The sequence below is a fragment of the Festucalex cinctus genome, chromosome 8 (genome assembly GCF_051991245.1).
Source record: "Festucalex cinctus isolate MCC-2025b chromosome 8, RoL_Fcin_1.0, whole genome shotgun sequence".
NCBI classification, from domain to species: Eukaryota; Metazoa; Chordata; class Actinopteri; order Syngnathiformes; family Syngnathidae; genus Festucalex; species Festucalex cinctus.
This window is the reverse complement of record NC_135418.1, coordinates 30,290,016-30,310,435: the sequence shown is the minus strand read 5'-3', so window position 1 is coordinate 30,310,435 and position 20,420 is coordinate 30,290,016. Positions and strand designations below refer to the sequence as shown.

Genomic DNA, 20,420 nt, shown 5'->3' with positions numbered 1-20,420 from the left:
CATTTTGGTAAAAAAAAAAAAAAAAAAAAAAACATAGGACATAAATAAAATAAACTGTGATGTTGTTTTTGTGACAGTTTGTGACGCTGCGTCAGTAACGTCACTGTGTGAAAATGATTGACAGCTACCCAGCTAACCCTTCCGTTAGGGAGTCTTACTAAATAAAACAGACACCGGAATGTCATCAAAAAGAAGCTACCTCAGCGGCGCGGAAAAACAGAACTAAAAGTGAAAAATCGTCAAAGGAGAAAGGTAAGGGACTCGTTGGTGATGGATAGTTGGAGGTGAAACTCCCATTTTATTATTATTATTATTATTTTTTTAGCAAGTTTGTTAATTTGTTTTGCTAGCCAACTCGCTAGCCTCGGGCGTTTATTTATAGATGTTAACTTTCTCTTGGCCAGCCCCCTCGTTCATCTAGTATTATATGTAAATTATTGTAGAAAAGTGACACATTTGTAATTGGGTACAAACACTGCACATCACAATTTTTAAATATAAAATCAGATTAATTTGAATGAATATTCTGTATTACTGCAAGCGGTTAAGACAATGGATGGATGGATGCAATATTACTGTAATAAAAAAAAATAGGAATATTCACTCATGGGCTATTTACTTGATAACCTAAGGATGTTTGTTTTTCTAGGAGCAATTCGAAAATATTTTGGAGCTGTTTTTCGGAGTAATTTCTTTTTCTGTTTTTCGGAATATTTTTTTCATGGCAGAAAAAAAATATTCAGAAAAACAGGAAAAAAAAACCTCAAAAAAAAAAAACAAAGCCCCAAAAAAAGAAAATAGTCAGAAAAACATGATTTTTCCCCCCCCAAGTGAATGCAATACGCTTCAATAGAAAAGGCTGAAAAGTGTGAGTAATATTTTCTGTCCTGCATGGAGCGTGTTTGTGTGTGTGTTGCAAGTCACCAGCAGGGGGCGTGACAAGCCAGTTTGAGAGACAATCAAGAAGCTTATTCTCTTCTCTTAAACTTTTTTTCTTTTTTTCTTTTTTTTCCCAAGCTTGAAACGCGAGATCAAAGCTGACTCGGCACTTTTACGTTTATGACAACATTTGGGAAGTCCATCAGAACAACACAAGAACCAGAAGAAGAAGAAAAGAGAAGTAGTAGTACTAGAGGAAGAACGTGTTGAGCAACGTTTATTTGTGTTTACGTTCCAAACAGGAAGCTCGTACTTTCACAATAAGAGTTTTAAAATTCCTATTTATACACTGATGCACACGCACACAAAAAAGTCCCAGAAAGGGGGTGGGGGAACAAAACAAAAAGCCACATATGCGTTACATGCATTTACTAACAAAACTCAAATGTGACTTTGTGTTGTGTTTAATAAAAGAATGTTCAATAATTTTTCTCATCCAATCAGATTTCGACCTCCACGTGTTGCCGTGCAACTACATTATTGATGACGTCATCATTTTACTTTGTCCTTTGATTGGCTGTTGGAACACAACTGGTGACAGTAAAAGTTAGTTGCCGTTTTGTTTTTTTTCTTTCTTTCTTTTGATGTTTTCCAGCATTGGTGTATCCTATTTGGCCTCCTCGTGAACTCTGACCTCCTCCCAGACCCCAGTGACGCTCCCCTCTGACACGCACAGAGCGCTCTCTCTCTTCCTCTCTCTCTTTTCGCTCGCCCTAATGCTGTGGCACGACACTCGCTCACTCGCTACGCAATCACGACTGCGACACTCACGCAAACTTTTCTGAACGCACACAACCACACACATCTCTCCAGAAGCTTCCACAAGAGGAGGAGGAGGAGGAGGAGGAAGAATTTGGCCTCCAAAGTGCTGGTAAGGTCCACTTCCTGTCTCTGTGTCTGTCTGTCATTAGCCCCGCCCACACGCTCAGTGCACTTGTCTTGTTGTTTTGGTGATGCTGAATTTGTCTGACATTGCAGTCGTCAAAGCGGCGGTTTGCTTGTCGGAAGTGTCGTCGTCCGTCGTCAGCGTTTATGTAACATTTCCCCCCCTTTTAGTTGGGGAAAACGACCATATTTGGTCAACTCAAGCCGGCGTTCAAAATGGACGCCAGCACGCCTCACTTGCAGCCGGCAGACCGCAGCTCCGCCCCCGAAGACACTTTGAGTAGCAAGTTGATATTTGGTAGACATGGCTATCAGGAGCAGAACTACCAAAAAAAAAAAGTCTCAAGGAGCCACCCAAAAAGGCACAGGAAGTCAGTTTGCCATTTTGGTTCAAAGTGGTTCAAAAAGTTGGCAAAGAAACTCCTTGGAGTTGTTTTGTTTCTTCAACAGTATTGGGGGGGAAAAAAAAGCCACTGAAGCCAGTTAATTTTATCAACATGAATTTTGTCCATCATGAGCAGACCCACAAAAAAGTCTCAAGATGCCGTATGCTCAAAAACACACAGGAAGTCCACTATTTTGGTTCGAAGCAGCCATTTTGGCAAGGAAACTCTTGAAATGGTTTGAGTTTTTTTTCAAGCCCCAAAGTCTTAGCAAGATAAAATTTGTTAGACCCATCATGAACAGACCCACAAAAAAAAAAAAGTTTTAAGAAGGCACCCAAACTTTGACAGGAAGTCTACCATTTGGAGTCAACATTTTTGGCAAAAAAGCTCATCTATTCTATATCAACAGGAAATTTGGTAGACATGTCCATCATGAGCAGACCCACAAAAAAAGTCTCAAGATGCCACATGCTCAAAAACACACAAGAAGTTCACTATTTTGGTTCAAAGCAGCCATTTTGGCAAGGAAACTCTTGAAATTGATTTTGTTTTTAACCCCTAAAGCCTTAGCAAGATGAAATTTGTTAAACCTGTCTATCATGAACAAACCCACAAAAAAAGTCTTAAGAAGGCACCCAAATTTTGACAGGAAGTCTACCTTTTCGATTCAAAATTTTTGGCAAAGAAACTCATTCTATTGTTTCGTTTCCTCAGCATAAATAAATGTTATCAACAGGAAGTTTGGTAGACATGTCTGATGATGAGTAGACCCACAAAAAAGTCTCAAGAAGCCATGTCTGAAAAAAAAAAAAGACACAGGAAGTTTAGGCAGGTAAACTTGTTTTGTTTGTTGTTATTGTGCTTTCAGTTTGTCTCAGAAAACCAGCAAACTTTTGCAACAAGAAATTTTGGGAAGCAACAACAAGTCAACAAACAAAAATTCTCAAAAAACTATGCCTGAAAAGAAACAGGAAGTCTGCCATTGTGGTTCCATGTGGACCGTTTAGTATTTTTCAATAGTTCGCTCGATTGCTCCCAAATTTCAAGCACAAATTGTGCAAATCTGGAGTTTTTGTAACTGCGTGGCAGTCAAGTTTGATGACTAAATTCACTTTGGGGGGAAAAAAAAAAACATTGGAAAAAAACAAGTTTTCTAATCAGTGTTGAAGGTCTACAAATGTCCTTTTTAATCAAATGAATGAGTCATGTAGTTTGACATGGTGGAATAAAATGTCCTCACCTAAGGGCGAATTAATAATGATTTTTTTCCTTTAGTGGATGTTTTTTCCAATGGGAAGTGTTGTTAAAAAAAAATGCACAAAATGAGAACAGCTGACATTTGTCTGGCTTTCATTAACACGCGCGCGCACCAACAGCGAGTTATTTTTATCCTGCGTTGGAGCTCCATGTGAGCCTGCTCATCCAGGATCTTACAAAAAAAAAAAAAAAAAAAAAAGGATTTTCCACGTCTCCCCTCCCTCGTCTTTCTTCTGTCTGAGGACGAGCGAGGCTTGACGCATTCGACGCTCGCTCACTCGACGACTTGATTCCATGAAGAATAATTAACCCTTTGACAGGTTTCATCACATGTGACTTTTTTTTTTGAAGTGTCCACACGGGGGCAGCAGAAGCAACTTTTTATTGTCACAATGAATCGGAGCTGCGGTTAAGCGGTGAAGGAAAAATGCGGCCTGCTATCAAAAGGGACTCAATTCTCTCAACCACTGATGTGACATTTTGTATTTTTTTTTTGCACTCATCTATTTCAAGGATGAGCGGTTCGGGAAACGAATGACCGAATCTATTTCGATGACTCGTGTCACCAATCTGTCGACGCTATAAAGTTAGTTGCAATCCACTAAAAAATGTTTGTTATTGAAGGACTGATGCAAATGTTCAAAAGAAAATATCTTTTCAGTCCGTTATTCATTTTTGTGGGTCTTCTCATGAGAAACTGACGTATCAAATTTTCTTGCTAAGTCAAATTGGCTTTGGGGGATAACTTTTTCAAAAAAAAAAAAAAAGGCCACCGTGACGAAAATGTCCGCTTAGAACCAAAATGGCCGACTTCCTGTGTCTCTTTGGTCATTGTTGTCTTGAGCTTTTTTTTTTTTGTGGGTTTACTCATGATAAAGCTGCCCACCAAAATGTCACGTTACGAGGTCAAGCTGGCTTCAAGGGCTAAATATTTGATTATTATTTTTTAATGGTGGCGAAAAATAGAGAACCTGATTCCAAAATGTCCACTTCCAACCAAAATGGCCGACTTCCTGTCTCTTTTTGGGCGTGGCTTCTTGAGACTTTTTTTTTTTTGATAGACATCCCTACCGCTCTATTCTCATTTTAGTATCATATCTACAGACCTGAAATGTAGTAGCAATCTCTTAGGAACTGGTCGAATTGGTTTTAATACTTTGTCCTGCACTCCCCAAAAAAACGTATTTATATGTTGTTGTTTTTTTTATGCTAGACTCAGAGCATTCAGAAGACTTTGATGCAGCCTCTCACCTGAAGAGGTGGCTTAAAGCAATGGTAGTTTATACAGAAACTGGCCAGCAGGTGGCAGCAGAGTATAAGAGATCAACCAGGGCCATGTTGCAACAAGCTTTTTGCCCGTGTTTTCACCAGGAATTTTGAATAATGGTGAAACTTAGCTATATTCGAATGCTAACTGCTGCAAAACGGAAACAGATAGAAATGACTTTTTTTAGTCTGATAAAAGAAGAGACTCGAATCTGTCTTTTGGTAGGTTCCAAGTTTTGATAGCCAAATCCAGTAAAACAGCCGGGAGCGAAGGGGGTTGCTTCAGTCAAAATGGCCGCCAGTCATTGAGTTAAAAGGAGCATGAAAATGTCCAACTCAAAGCAAATGATCAGCAGCACACAGGAAGGGATCGTTGGACGAGTCCCACCAAACTATCAGGTGTGCCTTTAATAATGACAGGACCGCACACTACCAATTACACGCACGCACGCACGCACATCCGAGGGCCAGTAGCAGCGCAGACGTGCGTGTTGTCTCCAAGGTGCTGCAGGTAAAAAAAAAAAAAATTCCTGTGTGTCTTTTGTTGTTTGACGGGAAAAGAACGATTTTGCCGGTGAGGTTCCAGAAGTGTGCGTGCGCGTGTGTGTTAAGGTATGAGGACGAGGCTGCTGCTGGCGGCTCTTTGGCTGCTTCTGCTTTTCACCCTGACGGACGGACAAAACGGCAGCAGGCCGGACGGCCTCATGCGACGGATCAAGAGGAAAAGGGACGGGCCGGGTAAGCGACTTTCACACAGAGAAGAAGACGAAAAAAAAAAAGGTATGAAAGGAAGTATGAGGTATGGAAAGAACGTGAAAGGGAGAAATAATTGTCAGTTCAACTTCTCACTCCTGTTTTCTGCTATTTCACGCACCCTTTCACGCAGTCCAAACGCTGGACACGCTCAACTTGTCTGGTGGCAAAATCGCTTTTCGAGTGTGAGAAGTGACCTTTCACGCAGACACTCAGACTACCTACGAAAAGTGACCGGTTGCCCAGAAGCGACTTGCACAATAGCCTTTCACACACATTCACAAGTCAGGAAATCAGCAAGTCGACTTTGGCTTCTTAATCCAAATTGGTGCCTTTCACACAGAGAAGCTACCAAGTAGCAAAAGGTGTGAAATTGCTTCATTTCTTAAGACGGCTATTTCCTGTTTGATGTGAAAGACATTGAAGGATTGAATGAACACAACTTGGCTATTTCTCGCCTTCACAAGTACGACCAGAATCAGCGTGAAAGCCTGACAATCACGTCCCCGATAATTCCCGTGTATTATCGGAGTCTGTGTGAAAGGGTATCCTGCAACTCCCTTCTTGGTGATCCGGCAGTTTGGAGGTCGCATTTGAGAGTCTTTTGATGGAATCGTTTTTGCCTTCAGAGGTCGTATGAGAGTCAGCGTGAAAAGGTATCTCAAAACCTGACACAAACTTGTGCGTCAAAGGCTGTTCCAGTGTTTCAGGTGCAGGCACGAACTTCTTGGTGAGCTGGCATCTCCCCAACTTGGGAGGCCGTAAAAGAGTCCGTGTGAAAGGGGAGTTTGCAATTCCAGGATCCGGCCTGTTACGTTGAAAGCGATTGTTGCCATCAGACAAATATGTTACGTGGTGAAATGCCCCGTTTGGCTGGGTTCCGTTTGAAAGGTACCGCCAGATCAATTGCACCAATGATGCGTGATCTCTGTGTGAAAGAGGCCGATGATAACGGGGGTGTCAGCCTGCAGTGAGGAACACCACAAGAACCACAAGAAGCCTATCAAAGCCAAAACAAGGTTATGAACTTTTTGGCATTTGCCTGTTGCGGTTGCTGCGTTTTGCAGGTCAGGCCGGAGTCAGATGGGGGCGTGCGAAACCCCTTCGGAGCCGACACGTTCCACGCCGTCCCGGCGTTCCGGCGGAGCGGGTCCGAGGGAACGTGGTCTTGCTGGAGTCCTACCGGGACATACCGGAGCAACATTCCAGCTACAACGTTCTACCAGGTCAGCCGCAGACCGGAAAACGCCGCTTACGTTTATTAGCCCTCAGCAAGCTAGCTTAGCTGGATCCGAGTGTGATGAGCTAGTTCGCGAGCTAGCTTCTGAGTAGAAGGAAAAAGCTGCTTATCTTTATTAGCTGTCGACAAGCTAACAAAGCTGGATTTGAGTGTGTTCAGCCCGTTAGCACGTCGCTATCTTGTGAGCGGAAGGAACATGCTGCTTAAGTTTATGAGCCGTCGACAAGCTAGCATAGCTAGACTAGAGTGCGATGAGCTAGTTAGCTACCTAGTTTGTGAGTGGAAGGAAAATGCCGTTTACTTTTTTACTTTTATTAGTCGTTGACAAGCTAGGATAGCTGAAATTGAGTATTATGATCTAGTTAGCTAGCTAGCTTGCGAGTGGAAGCCAAATGCCGCTTACATTTATTAGCTGTCGACAAGCTAGCATAGCTGGATTTGAGTGTGATGTGCTAGTTAGCTAGCTAGTTAGCTTCTGAATGGAAAGAAAATGCTGCTTATGTTATTAGCCATTTGACAAGCTCGTATAGCTGTATTTAAGTGTGATGAGCTAGTTAGCAAGCTAGCTTGTGAGTGGAACATGCTGCTTACGTTTATTAGCAGTCGACAAGCTGGCATAGCTGAAATTGAGTGTGATGAGCTAGTTCGCTAGCTAGCTTCTGAGTAGAAGGAAAAAGCTACTTATGTTTATTAGCCGTTGACAAGCTAGCATAGCTGGATTTGAGTGTGATGAGCTAGTTAACTAGCTAGCTTGCGAGTAGGAAGGAAAATGGCGCTTCCGAGCTATGTTGTGAGTGGCGGTTGGCGAGCGCAGATGGCCGAACGGCGTCAGGACAATGACGAGAGAAAAGTCTCCTAAATAAAGCTCGCGCGTTGTGCTTTGCATGCAACAACGGCGCCAACAAGTGCAAGATTAGCAGCATCAATGACAGACGGGCCGCACTTAAAACAGCCACAAACGATCACTTGTCGCTCCGCCAGCTGACTCAGCGACACCCACGCGCACACATTTGCTGCTGAAAGGTGCACTTGAGCGCAGGGAGGAGATATACACACACACATATATATATTTATTATTATTTTTTTTTTATTGATATTTTTTACATATATTTATTTACATTTTGTATGTATTCATTATTTATTTATATAATAATAATAATAATAATTATTATTATTATTTTATGATTAGTTTTATTGTAGTTTATCATGGAATTATTACCTGAGCTATAATTAATTGTGGGAGCTTCCTGAACGTTTGTTAGAATTAAAAAAAAAAAAAAAAAAAAAAAAAAACGTAAATGTGAAAAGTTGTCCAATAAACAAAAGTACAGAATTGATTTTTATATTTTAATGAACTTAATTACATTTTTCCATTTTTACTGAAAATGAATATCGGCTCCAAATATCGGTTATCGGCCCTGTTGATTACTAATAATTGGTGTTGGTTCTGAAAACAAACAAACAAACAAACAAAAAACTTATTGGTCGATCTCTAACGATTATTCACTGATTTCAAAACTTGAGAGCATTTTGTCTAATAAATAAATAAAAAAAAAACTTGTAAGGCAAAAGTATTGTTTGTAATTGAAATAATATCTTCTATGTTTCCCCCGCTAGTCGAGATGCGGTATTCCGATTAATCGTGTGTTTGTGGAATAACAATTAAGCAGACGAATTTTTTCCTGCACCGCCCCCTGCTGGTTTTGGTCACGAGCCCGAGGACACTCGCCTCAATTTCAGTGGACAGCAGGGGGCGCTATCCGACAAAATGGCCGCCTCGTCGGACGGCCGATTCCAACTCCGACTTGCGTGCGTGCGTGCGTGCAGGCAAGCGTGGCCAGTGCGTGTTCCGTGGCATGACCATGTTCAACCGGGCCGTGTGGTCGCCGGCGCCCTGCGTCACGTGTCTCTGCGCCGACGGACGCGTGGTCTGCGACCAGCTGGCCTGTCCCGCCCCCGCCGACGGCGACCCCGCCCCCTGCCGACCCCCGCTCCCGCCCGCCGCCGCCGCCATGGAGTGCTGCCCCGTCTGCGCGGACGCAGGTACGAACGCAACGCGCGACAAGCAATCAATGAAGGAACACTGGAAACCAGCGATGCACGATAATATCGCTCGACAAAAAGTATCGGTAATTATCCACCAATTTCACGTCATGCAGATAAATCAGATCATTAAGAAACTGGCCGATAATTATCGGCATATTATCGTCCAATTTGATGTCATATAGCTAAATCGGATAATGAAGAAATTGGCCGATAATTGTAGGCTATTTTAATCAATAATCGGCAATAATTTATTGGCCTTCCTTTTAAAAAATGTGATGGCCAATAAAAGATCTATTTAAATCTGTGCTCACCTAAAATGTGTCTTTTGAATTCCTGGGAATAAAAATGAACATTTTGTAAATGTCCTCCACTTTTTCCCGCCCAAAACCTCCTTCCCTTTCCCGCCACTTTTTCCCGCCCCCGAGATCGTCCGTCCCCGCCCCCCTCCAACCCAGAAGCCGACCCGAGCCTCGAACATTCCGGCGACTCCCCAGCGCCGCGTAACCGTGACGACCGCCACTCCGTCATCGACACCCAGGAAATCCAGCGCATCCTCTGGCGGCAGGAGGAGGAAGAGGAGGAGCGACGGAGGACGCGGGAGGAGGCCAAGAAGAGGAAGAGGAAGGAGAGGAAGGAGCAGGAGGAGAGGAGGAGGAGGGAGGAGCAAGAGGAGGAGAGGAGGAAGACGGAGGAAGAGGAGAAGAGGAGGAAAACGGAAGAGGAGAGCAGAAGGAAGGAGGAGAAAGAAGCGTGGGAGAGAGAGAGAAACCTGAGAGAGGAAATGGTGCGAGAGGAGGAGGTGTGGTTGAGAGGAGACGTCTTCCAAATGCTACCCGAGGAGGAACCCGAGGAAGCGGGCCTCCTCCTCCCGGCTCCCGTCCCAGGACCTCCCGCTGCCGCGGAGGAAGAGGAGGACAGGAAGGAGGCGTCGGCGAGGGGAGGAGCTCTTCCTCCCGGCTGCGAGCTCGCCGCCGACGCGCTGACGTGCGACGACGCCCAGCTGACCTCCTTCCCGCCTCTCCTCATGCCGCAACTCAAGTCGCTCAGCCTGGAGGGTGAGTGGACGCGTCGGCGAGATCATCGAGACTTTCACGTTCGCCGATGGTACAAAGGGGAAACATTTTCTCATTGACAAAAACAGTTGATGGCTTCAGTAGTTGTGGAAATGATGAATTAACTTCAAACCTTAATTTGGAATCATATAGACTTATCGAAAATCGGAATTGCCGCATATCGAATCTCAACAAATTTAAGTAGTAGGAGTGACTGGAATCTCAATTTGATCAAATTGCATCGATTTGTAAACTGTTATCTAATTGATCGTAATTGGAACGAATCGGATCTTATCGTATTGTAATCGGAGTAAAGTGGACGATGTTGGAAATGAATTGTGCTTGTTATCTGGACTGGAGTGTGAAAATATATCGTAAGCAAAGTTGTTAATTGTTTGTTTTATATCGTAATTGGAGTGTTTGTTTTGTTTTGTTTTGGTAGGCAACAACATCTGCAGCATCCCGGCGGAGGCCTTCAACGGCCTCCCCAACCTGGAATGGATCAACTTGAAGAAGAACAAACTCACGTCCGCCGGGTTCCATCATTCAGCCTTGAAAGTGAGACTCGTCACCACGCGACCACGCGACCATTCGGCGATGAAATCTAATCAATATGTATAAACGCGTGCGTGCGTGCCAGAATCTGAAGACGCTGCGGCGTCTCTACTTGGACGGGAACCTTCTGGAAGTGGTTCCCGCCAACCTCCCGGCCAGCCTGCAGGAGTTGAAAATCAACGAGAATCGACTGCAGAAGATCCACGCAAACGCGTTCCGAGGTGACCCCGCGTCCGACTCAACCGACAAATGAGCAAAATTCGCATCGGTACCACCACGATTTCTTCTGTAGAAATTCAACAAAAGCGTGTTTGCAGGTTTGCCGGTTTTGGTGATTCTGGAGCTGGAGGGCAACCTTCTGAGCGAGGCCAACGTGGACCCCGAGGCCTTGGCGCCCCTCGGCCAGCTGTCCTACCTGAGACTGGGACGCAACCACTTCCGAACCGTCCCCCAAGGCCTCCCCGTCTCGCTCCTGGTACGCCTTCTTAACCGGACGGCTCATCTCAAAACTTTTTGGGAGATTTATGTCACAGTGGAAAAAAACCGCAAGCGAGATCTGCCAACTAAACTCGACTGACGCCACCCAAAATGGGACAAAAGTGTCAAAGCGAGACCACTTGCTTGCGGTCTTTTCCCCCATTCAAAGCGAAAGAATCGCGCAGCAAATGAAAAGCCAGTGAAAGAAATGTGGAAACTTTTTCCCGTTCAGGAGTTGTACCTGGAGAACAACCTGATCGAAGAAATCCCAGCGGGCGTCTTCAACCACAGCCAAAACCTCAACGTGCTTTCCCTCCGCCACAACAGGCTGGAGGAGACCAGGATCGCGCCGCTGGCCTGGATCCACCACAGGTCTGGCCGCACGCGCAGAATGCTAACCATGCTAACAGTCGCTAGGCGGGCATCGCGTAGACCGCACCGACATTCCGTTGCGTACGCAAAAAGCAAAATCAGGGTGGAGTCTCGCCAAGTCCAACATGCTTTCATACTTCATACAGGGATGGATCAAACGTTAGCAATGCTAACAGTTAGGATGCTAACAGCCACACAAGAATGGACCTAAATGCTATATTGCTAACTGTCAAAATAGCATTTTGAGTACAGAAAGTACGACGGTACACTGCCAAAATTCACACGACAGTGGCTAACATGCTAACCGTTAGCATATGTGATGCCTTTACTGGACAGGTGCTCGAGCCTGATGAGATGTCCAGACTGCTCGCACGCTAACGGTCGCTACGCTAAAACACAGCGAGAACATCAAGTGGTCGGGCCGAGTCACGAGGAATTGCCATCAAGCCGGCTAATATTTCCATTCTTTGGTTTGGACGACGTGTGATTGACGGCCGACTTCTTACTTTTTGGCCGGTCTGAGCGCTCTGTAAATTCCACGCGATGCCGACGCGAAGTAAAAAAAAAAAAGAAAAAAAAAAGGTTTCTCCGTCCTTCTTCAGCCTTTTTTTTTTTTTTTTTTTTTTTTTTTCCCCCGCAGGAGTCTGGAGTCCATGGACCTTTCGCACAACCGGCTGCACCTGGTGCCGTCCTTCCTGCCCAAGTCGCTGGTTCACCTGGTGCTGGTGGCCAATCGCATCGAGAGGATTCCCGGTGGGTGGGCAACACATCGAATTTTTCAGTTTGGGTTTTTCCAAATTGACTTACTTTTAATTAGTTGGCAGGGTGCTTTTGTTAGTTTTGATTCGTTTTTGCTGTTTAATAAATGCTTAGTTTTTGTTGTTGTTTTGTTTTAAATGTGTATGACTTGTGTGCAATATTGAAAAAAAAACTCGATGGGCGTGAAGTGACATCATCTTTTGGTGCTTTTCTATTGGCTGATGTCAGATGATGCGACACACTTTCAAAGGTGCTTATTGTGGTTCATTTGGAACCTTACCGAGCCCAACCCAGGCAAAACCCAAACGTACTATTTACAGGGATGGGCAGTCTGGGCCCTCGAGGGCCTTAGTCCTGCAGGTTTTGGATGTTGCCCTTATCCGACACAGCTGATGTACGATCTGCTCATCAGCAAGCTCTGCGTAAGACCGTTAACAATCCCGTCGATTGGTAACAGCTTGTGTTGGAAGAGGGAAACCTGCAAAACCTGCAGGACTTCGGCCCTCGAGGACCCAGATTGCCCACCACTGTAAACTCGTTGGACAATTGTCTAATCCACCACGCTGACCTCCGAATGGATGACAAAAAAAACACACAAAAAACTGTCCCGAATGAACTCCAGGCTTCGTGTTCGCCCACATGGATCCCGGACTGGAGTACCTGTACCTGTCGTACAACAATCTGGACGGGGAGTCGGTGGAACCCGAGTCCTTCTTCGGGTGCTACCACTCCATGGTGGAGTTGTGTCTGGACCACAACCAGCTGCTCCACGTTCCGTCCGGCATCAACCAGATGACCAACTTGCACTTCCTCAGACTCAACAACAACAACATCAGGTAAGGACCACTCGGCGTCCGGGGGTCGTGACCCCTCCCCCTCCCTTGTCCCTATCTTGAAACCCCGCCCCAAAACCGATTTTCCCAGGAGCATCCCGGACGAGGGCTTCTGCGACCCGGAGCGCGGCGAGGAATCCACCTTGGTGGCGGTTCGGCTGGAGAACAACCAGATCGGCAAAGTTTCGCCCTCGGCCTTCTCGTGCCTGCGCTCGGCGGCCGGCGTGCTCTTAAAACCGCAAAAGAAATAACCAGGCAAAACGCCGTTCAAAAAACAGCGACCACTTTAAGACCTTCACATTTCGGCTCACGATTGGATGACCGTTGCCCCTTTCACGCTGCACCATCAAAGCCCGCCTTTGTCGCCGTGTTGCCCGCCTGCGTGAAAGGTACCGACACCGTGTTCAAAGTGGGTCAAGTTTTAGCTTGCCGGGGAAAAAAGTATCAGAAGCGGAATGGTGGCTGGCTGTGTGAAAGCAGGGACGGACGGGGGTGGGAAGTTGCTTTTTGTTACCAGCCTGCTTAATATGGTTCTCGCAGCTTTCACCAGAACCAGCGAAGCAGGAGACTCCCACAGGCTGCTCCAAAATTTTTGCGAAAGAAGCTACCATATAACACAAATGCTGGCTGCAAATTTGGAACAAACTTTGTGTGAAATAAACCAAATTTAAAGCCCACCAAACGAGCAGCACCAAGCTCAAATTTTTCCATCGAGCCACCATTAACAGTGGACCGAATGAACTGCGACAAAGGGGGACACAAAAGTTTTGCGTCAAACAAAAAATGCAAACTCCAGTTTTCCTGCAAATTATAAAAAGTTTACACCCGACCAAACGAGAAAGCAAAGTCCCATTCAAATGGACTCAAGTTGGGTAGCAAGAAACCAACCCAGGTTCGTAGCCCCTTTCACACAACCACCAGGTACCGGTTCTGTTTTGTTTTTGTCTTCCTGTTTTCACACAGCTTCTACCGCCTCAATAACGCCTCCAACTGACTTGGACTTCACCATTCCGTGACGGTGCCATTCACACTCAACGGTGACAAATGCGTCAGTCTTGGATGCGACAGTTTGAAAGGGTCTTCGTACGCTGTTGAGAGGGGATCGCAGTGGATTTTGTTGCTGACAGTTTAAAGTCTTCACGATATCAACATTTTGGTTTCCATACTACACCTGCATAAAATACCTCGATACGGTACTGAAACAGAACCACGACAAAAACTTCAAACATCTATTTAAAAAATAATCTATAAGGATACGAATTAGAATACTTTTGATGAAACAAAAAACATTAACATTTTTGAACATTTGAGAAAAATTGAAAACAAAACATTGAACATGTTTTACACACTATTGATGTTTTTATTTAGTACTGTAAACGTATTAGGACACCAAACAATTTGTTGTTTATTATTTGAGGACAGTATAAAATCTCATATAGACGATGCAGTCCGGTATTGGTGCAACAACGAGTCTGTGTGAAATTCAAATATTTTGCAATAAATACATTCAACATTGTGTCATTGACTTGCATTGTTCTCACTTGCACTCGATAGCTCGACAGCATTAGCTTGAACATTAGCTTGAGAAAGCGATAAGCTTAACTCAAACTCGATAGCATTAGCTTGAAACTCGATAGCATTAGCTTAACTCAAACTCGATAGCATTAGCTTGAACATTAGCTTGAACATTGAGCATTAGCTTGAACATTAGCTTGAAACTCAATAGCATTAGCTTAACTCGAATTCGATAGCATTAGCTTGAACATTAGCTTGAACATTGAGTATTAGCTTGAACATTAGCTTGAAACTCAATAGCATTAGCTTAACTCGAATTCGATAGCATTAGCTTGAACATTAGCTTGAACATTGAGTATTAGCTTGAGAACTCGATAGCATTAGCATGAACATTAGCTTGAAACTCTATAGCATTAGCTTAACTCGAATTCGGTAGCATTAGCTTGAACATTGAGCATTAGCTTGAGAACTTGATAGCATTAGCTTGAACATTAGCTTGAGAACTTGATAGCATTAGCTTGAACATTAGCTTGAAACTTGATAGCATTAGCTTAACTCAAACTCGATAGCATTAGCTTGAACATTAGCTTGAACATTGAGCATTAGCTTGACATTAGCTTGAACATTAGCTTGAAACTCAATAGCATTAGCTTAACTCGAATTTGATAGCATTAGCTTGAACATTGAGCATTAGCTTGAGAACTCGATAGCATTAGCATGAACATTAGCTTGAAACTCGATAGCATTAGCTTAACTCGAATTCGGTAGCATTAGCTTAAACATTGAACATTAGCTGGAAACTCGATAGCACTAGCTTAACAACTCGAACTTGACAGCATTAGCGTAAACATTAGCTTGAACATTGAGCATTCTGATCTCCTGTTTCGATGTCAATTGTGTCACGATCAGAATAATGTTGACATTGAGGACAAAATGGAGGAGGAGCTCGTCCCATTGTCGGGTTTCCCTGGCGACGTTCAAACTTTGCGTCCTGGCAAAACTTTGTAAACGCTTCCTCACTCCACACGAGCCAGGGAGGCCAGACGAGTTTTTTTTTTTTTTTTTTTTCCCCCCCACTTCTCGCCGGACTTGGAAAGTGTGAGTGTCTGCGAGAGACTCGCCGACTCCAAGCGGGACGGCGGGGGCCTCCTCCCGCTCCGTTCTCACGTTGCAAATAGCCGGCGCTGCGGCAAACCAGGAGAATGATAAGAATGAACGTCGTCATGCGGCAAAAAAGAGCCGAGACCAACTTGGTGACCGGCAAACGACGACGTCACCTTTCTAATCGATCGCACGTGAGAGCCGATTCATTTCCCAAACGCGAGAGGAGATTCACACGTGGCTGTCGACCGCTTCGCTAGCTTCGCTTGTCATCGAAAAGGTTGCGTGCGTATGGATTATGTCCCCTTTCACATTTTCAGACAAGTCCATAAATATTGTGACATTGTCATCTTTTTGGGCTGCAAACGTCACCACAACGGACAAACTTTAACTTGCAAACATTCAGCTTTCATTTGAGGCCACTGGCATCCAAATGGTCACATTTTCATTTCGTTTTTGTTACAGTTTGGAGGGTTGAAGATCCACGTGCAGGCAGAGGTGGAGTCGGAGATTTCATTCAACAAAAACAAGGAGGTCAACAATTATGTGGCTAACACATTTCATACAACGGCGTCTTGATGATTTGTTTCAATGAAACATGTTGAACTGACAATAATATCACTTAGTTTTCACCTAAATAAAACTTGTGACGAAAATGATGCAATTTTTTCGTCGACGAAATTCTCACAGTTTGGAAGGGAGCAAAAGTAATGGGACAGTCCAAAAAATAGAATCAAACTTTTTTTTTTTTTGGCCTCATGAAAGATTGAAATGACAGCAGGTTTGTCGTGGTAAAAATATGTAAAGGAATGCTTCCATTTTTTACAAGAAGATAAACCAAAACAAACCGTCGTCCATCATGTACGTGACAAAGACGCTTCTTGACATGTGGAAACGTTTTCCTGACTTGCAATAAAACAAGCAAAGCTCGCACGCACGCCTGCCAGCAGATAAAGCGCCGCCGCTGCCGCCGCTCTCGACGCCGCTCGAGTGGGAAGATACGAAAAGGAAGATGCGATTTGCCAGCGTCACATCAGGCTCGCATTAGATCATGTTTGGGAAAATTGCATCCGTTTAACCTTGGAACATAAGCGAAGGGCAAACCGCCGCCAGCGTTTAAACACTTCATCATCATCATCATCATCATCGTCATCATCGTTACGTGACAACCAGCCGTCGATCTCAATATAAAGAAGAAACGCACGTGCATAAACCACTTCAGACAATTACTTTTTTTTTTATGCTCAGGGACTGAAAATGTGTGTCAAAGTGAAAAACAAAAAAAACAAACAATCCGGTTCCAATCATAACTGTTTCCGGAAATATATAAAGAATGTCAAAATTCTTCCAAATTGAAGCAACGGACGCAGCAGAAAGTCAAAAAGTTGCAATGAAAATTATGACGTGTCAGCAAATTTGACATGATTTCAGATTAAAGAGCAGGACTTGGAAACATACACAAAAAATTATGCCATTTTTTCCCCCCACGCAGATTTGCCATTTTAATTGAGTTTTCAGAATTCCCATTTTCATTAAAAAACAAAAAAATATGAACCAATTCTAAATATTTTCTTAAGCATAAATCAGATTTCCATTTTTAATAATTTTTTTCACACTGATCAGCATTCCTATTTGAATATTTTTTTTACCACAAAAATCTAATTCACAATTTAATTAAAAAAAAAAATTATGAACCAATTTTAAATATTTTCTTACACATAAATTAGATTTCCGTGTTTTAATCGATTTTTTTTTTTTACATTGATCAGATTTCCATTTGAATATTATTTTTTTTTACCACAACAAATCAAATTCACAATTTATTAAAAAAAAGAGACAATTCTAAATATTTTCTTTCCATTTTTTAATTGAATTTTTCCACATTGATCAGATTTCCTATTTGAATATTCCCCCCCCCCCCAAAAAAAAATCTAATTCACAATTTAATTAAATTAACAAAAATCAGATTTCTGATTTATAAAATGGAGTTTGCATTTTCCGTTGCACAAATAATAAATATGTCTTATAATGTAAAAACTTTTGCCAAAACCTGTAAAGATAAAAAATATCAACAATTTATTCACTTTAAAATTCTCACTTCCAGAAATTCTTTATTATACTCGCTGCCTTCAACAGTTTTTTTTTTTTTTTACCATTTACATTGCAACTACAAAATATTTGATACAAAATCATTCCAAACCATTTCAGCATTCACATGCAATTTCTGCACAAATTGTATGTGAATGCTGATAAAGACACTTCACACTGCAACGTTTCCTACGGGAGGCAAAATAAACAAACAAAAAATAAGAATTAAAAAGTAAATGTTTGCGTTTGTCTTGTGTCGTGTGTTGTCGTGTGTTCGCCCGTGCAGACACGCACGCGCGCGCGCACGCGCGCACGCACGCACGCGCGCACGCACGCGTATGGATTTGGTGTCGCGACCTTAATTGCTAGACGCGGACTTTGGGCTGATGCCAACTTCCTGGTCTGTCCTCTCATTTGCTCATTTGCCCTGCAAATCTTGACAGGAGTTTTGCCAGCAAATTGTCACTGCCACCAAACCAAACCGCACGCCAACGCTAACGCCAACGCTAACGCCAACGCTAACGCTAACGTCTGCCTCACTCACACGTGGTCCGTCCCGTCCCGTCAGACATCGCACGTGCTGCTTGTTGCGTCGCCGAAAACAGATCAAAATCAACACTCGTTTAGACACTCACGATATAAAAAAACTATTCCATATTCACAAAGTGATTCATATGCGACTCTTTCAATGGACTTTTACGATATTTAATTTATGAAGACATACTTTGCGCCCGTTGTGACTCTCTTGCTGTCAAGTAATTGGAAACGATCTCATCAGGTTGAGAAAACAAAAAAGAAACACTCGCAAACAGTTCTTCCTTTGATCTTTCCTCTGGTTCTCCCAACTTCTGAACTTCATGACTCTAGCAAGAAAAATTATATATATATATATATATATATATATATATATATATATATATATTTATGTTTTTTCATTTTGGTATGATTTTTACTTTATTATGAATGCTTTTTCATTCATCATTTTTTTTCCATTTACAGTCATTTTATCCCCATTAAAGTATGTTTTGTTTTGTTTTGTTTTTTTAATGTAGTTGTTCTACAGCACAGTACATATTTTTTCCATCTCAATGTCGTGCAGTGACGGGACAGACACCGTTGGAAAGGTCTCGTCGAGACGATTCCACCGATGCCCGTATATCCCCGGTCGGACGTCGGGTTCGAGAGATACGGTCACACAACAACCAAAACAAAAAACAAAACAAAAAAATCAAAAGCACACTGTAAAAAATCCAAAATCCTGGCATGATGTCACCTCAAGATCAAGTGTCAAAGGCTTTTTGAATTGCCTGTAAAAAAAGATAACAAAAAAAAAAACCCCCCCAGCCTTGTAGCAACGTGATGCTCCTCCCACCCACCCACGTGTCGCTGTTGCTGCGCCCATGCGAAAAGTCTGTCAAAGAGATTACGTGACGACGTGAGCCAGCGTCTTGGATTCAAGCTTCACAATTCCAGATGCTGACTTTTCCTACAGCCCAGATCCTTTCCAGGTATACGACACACCTCGGCGGCCTCGTTGGCGTTGAGCGTGAACCGACGTCTCCACGCCAGCTGCAGAAAAGTCTGACTTGTGAAGCGTTACATGATGTTCATCATCAAGTGACTCGAGGGAACGACAGCAAACACACAACGGGAATCGGAATCCAACAGAATTGCGTTACGCCACCTGCGCCTCGACTTAGACCGGCTTGGACGAGTCACCAAATGTGTGCCAGAGACGGGGAAAAGAAAATCAAGATGTCTGCAAAAATAGAGCCCTGAGTGGCAGCCAGTCAATAAGTGCCATGGCAGTAATTGATACGGATAGGCCGATTATCAGCTGGCCCGATTATCGGCGCCAATATTCAGCATTTTGACAAATATCGGCCATTTTGACAGATTATGCGTTCGATAACAGATCCATTGAACGCATTCACTGCCAATCCAATTAAAACGATCTTTGACGTCTATAGTCGTCAATGGCAGCGAATGAGTTAAAAAGATGTTCAAGGAAAAAAAAAAAAAAATCAGGGAAGTAAATATTGAAATTTTCATGGATGCTTCTGACCTTCTGTCTTTGTTTGAAATTAAAACGAAGAGAAGTCGAATTTTAATACTTCCGATATTTTCAAATAAAGAAAAAAAATAATTACTGTAACAAACCATAGGGAGCTATTTACTTCAGTTTTTATTTAACTTTTTTTTATTGCCATTATTTTATGAACCCTAAACATTGTTCAATAAACATATGCTTAAAAATAAATAAAATAAAATAATAATAATAAGAGCTGCAGTTTGTGTTTTTTTTTATGCCAATATTTCCCCTATTAGTGAAAATCAATATCGGATCCAAATATCAGTTATCAGTGTCTTTGAGATTTGTTTTCAATGCCACTATTATTTGAACCCTAATTATTGTTCAATAAACTGCTTAAAAATAAAAATAAGAACAATAATAAGAGCTGCAGTTTGTATTTTTTTTTATGCCAATATTTTCCCTATTAGTGAAAATGAATATCGGCTCCAAATATCGGTTATCATCAGCGTGTCTTTGTTAGTGGCCCTGAAAGCCCCGCCCCCCCCATATCCGTCTATTTCGAGGAATTGTCTGGCAACTCGATATTGATTATCGGCCAATCCGTTGTTTGTTATTAATATGTGCAATCCGATTGGCTGGAAACCGTTTTGAAATGCGAGTCGCTCGCTGCCACACGCTTTTGCTCAAATTTCGAGCAAAAGTGGAAGTTTCACGGAAACGGGTAAGTGGATCTGAAGAGTTTCTCCTGAGATGATCTCAGAAAGACTCGGAAAATATGAGCGAAACCGCCCAGTCGGCCCCCCAGCGAGAAGAAAGCGACGTGGAAAGCAGAGCTTCTTCTCTTTTGGCTTCTTCTTCTGG

General features: G+C 43.0%; 2 protein-coding genes across 5 annotated transcripts in view; one reads left to right on the top strand and one right to left on the bottom strand.

The window, feature by feature from the left end:
* cenpp (centromere protein P) overlaps positions 1-20,420 on the bottom strand; it is a 63,999-nt gene that overhangs the window by 1,095 nt on the left and 42,484 nt on the right. The gene's annotated exons all lie outside the window — the stretch shown is intronic.
* Positions 9-13,217, top strand: ecm2 (extracellular matrix protein 2, female organ and adipocyte specific). Of its 4 annotated transcripts, none has more exons than XM_077528996.1 (13): positions 9-252; positions 1,018-1,810; positions 5,295-5,471; positions 6,554-6,712; positions 8,554-8,769; positions 9,198-9,827; positions 10,267-10,382; positions 10,465-10,600; positions 10,697-10,854; positions 11,089-11,228; positions 11,869-11,981; positions 12,610-12,823; positions 12,912-13,217. In XM_077528996.1, the coding sequence occupies exons 3-13, from the start codon at positions 5,348-5,350 to the stop codon at positions 13,069-13,071; spliced, it is 2,166 nt and encodes a 721-aa protein (XP_077385122.1). In that variant the 5' UTR covers positions 9-252; positions 1,018-1,810; positions 5,295-5,347; the 3' UTR covers positions 13,072-13,217. The 4 variants fall into 4 exon arrangements, with proteins under 4 accessions (XP_077385122.1, XP_077385121.1, XP_077385120.1 ...); XM_077528995.1 differs by having other exon boundaries at positions 10-252; positions 1,535-1,810; positions 5,346-5,471; XM_077528994.1 differs by having other exon boundaries at positions 10-252; positions 5,346-5,471.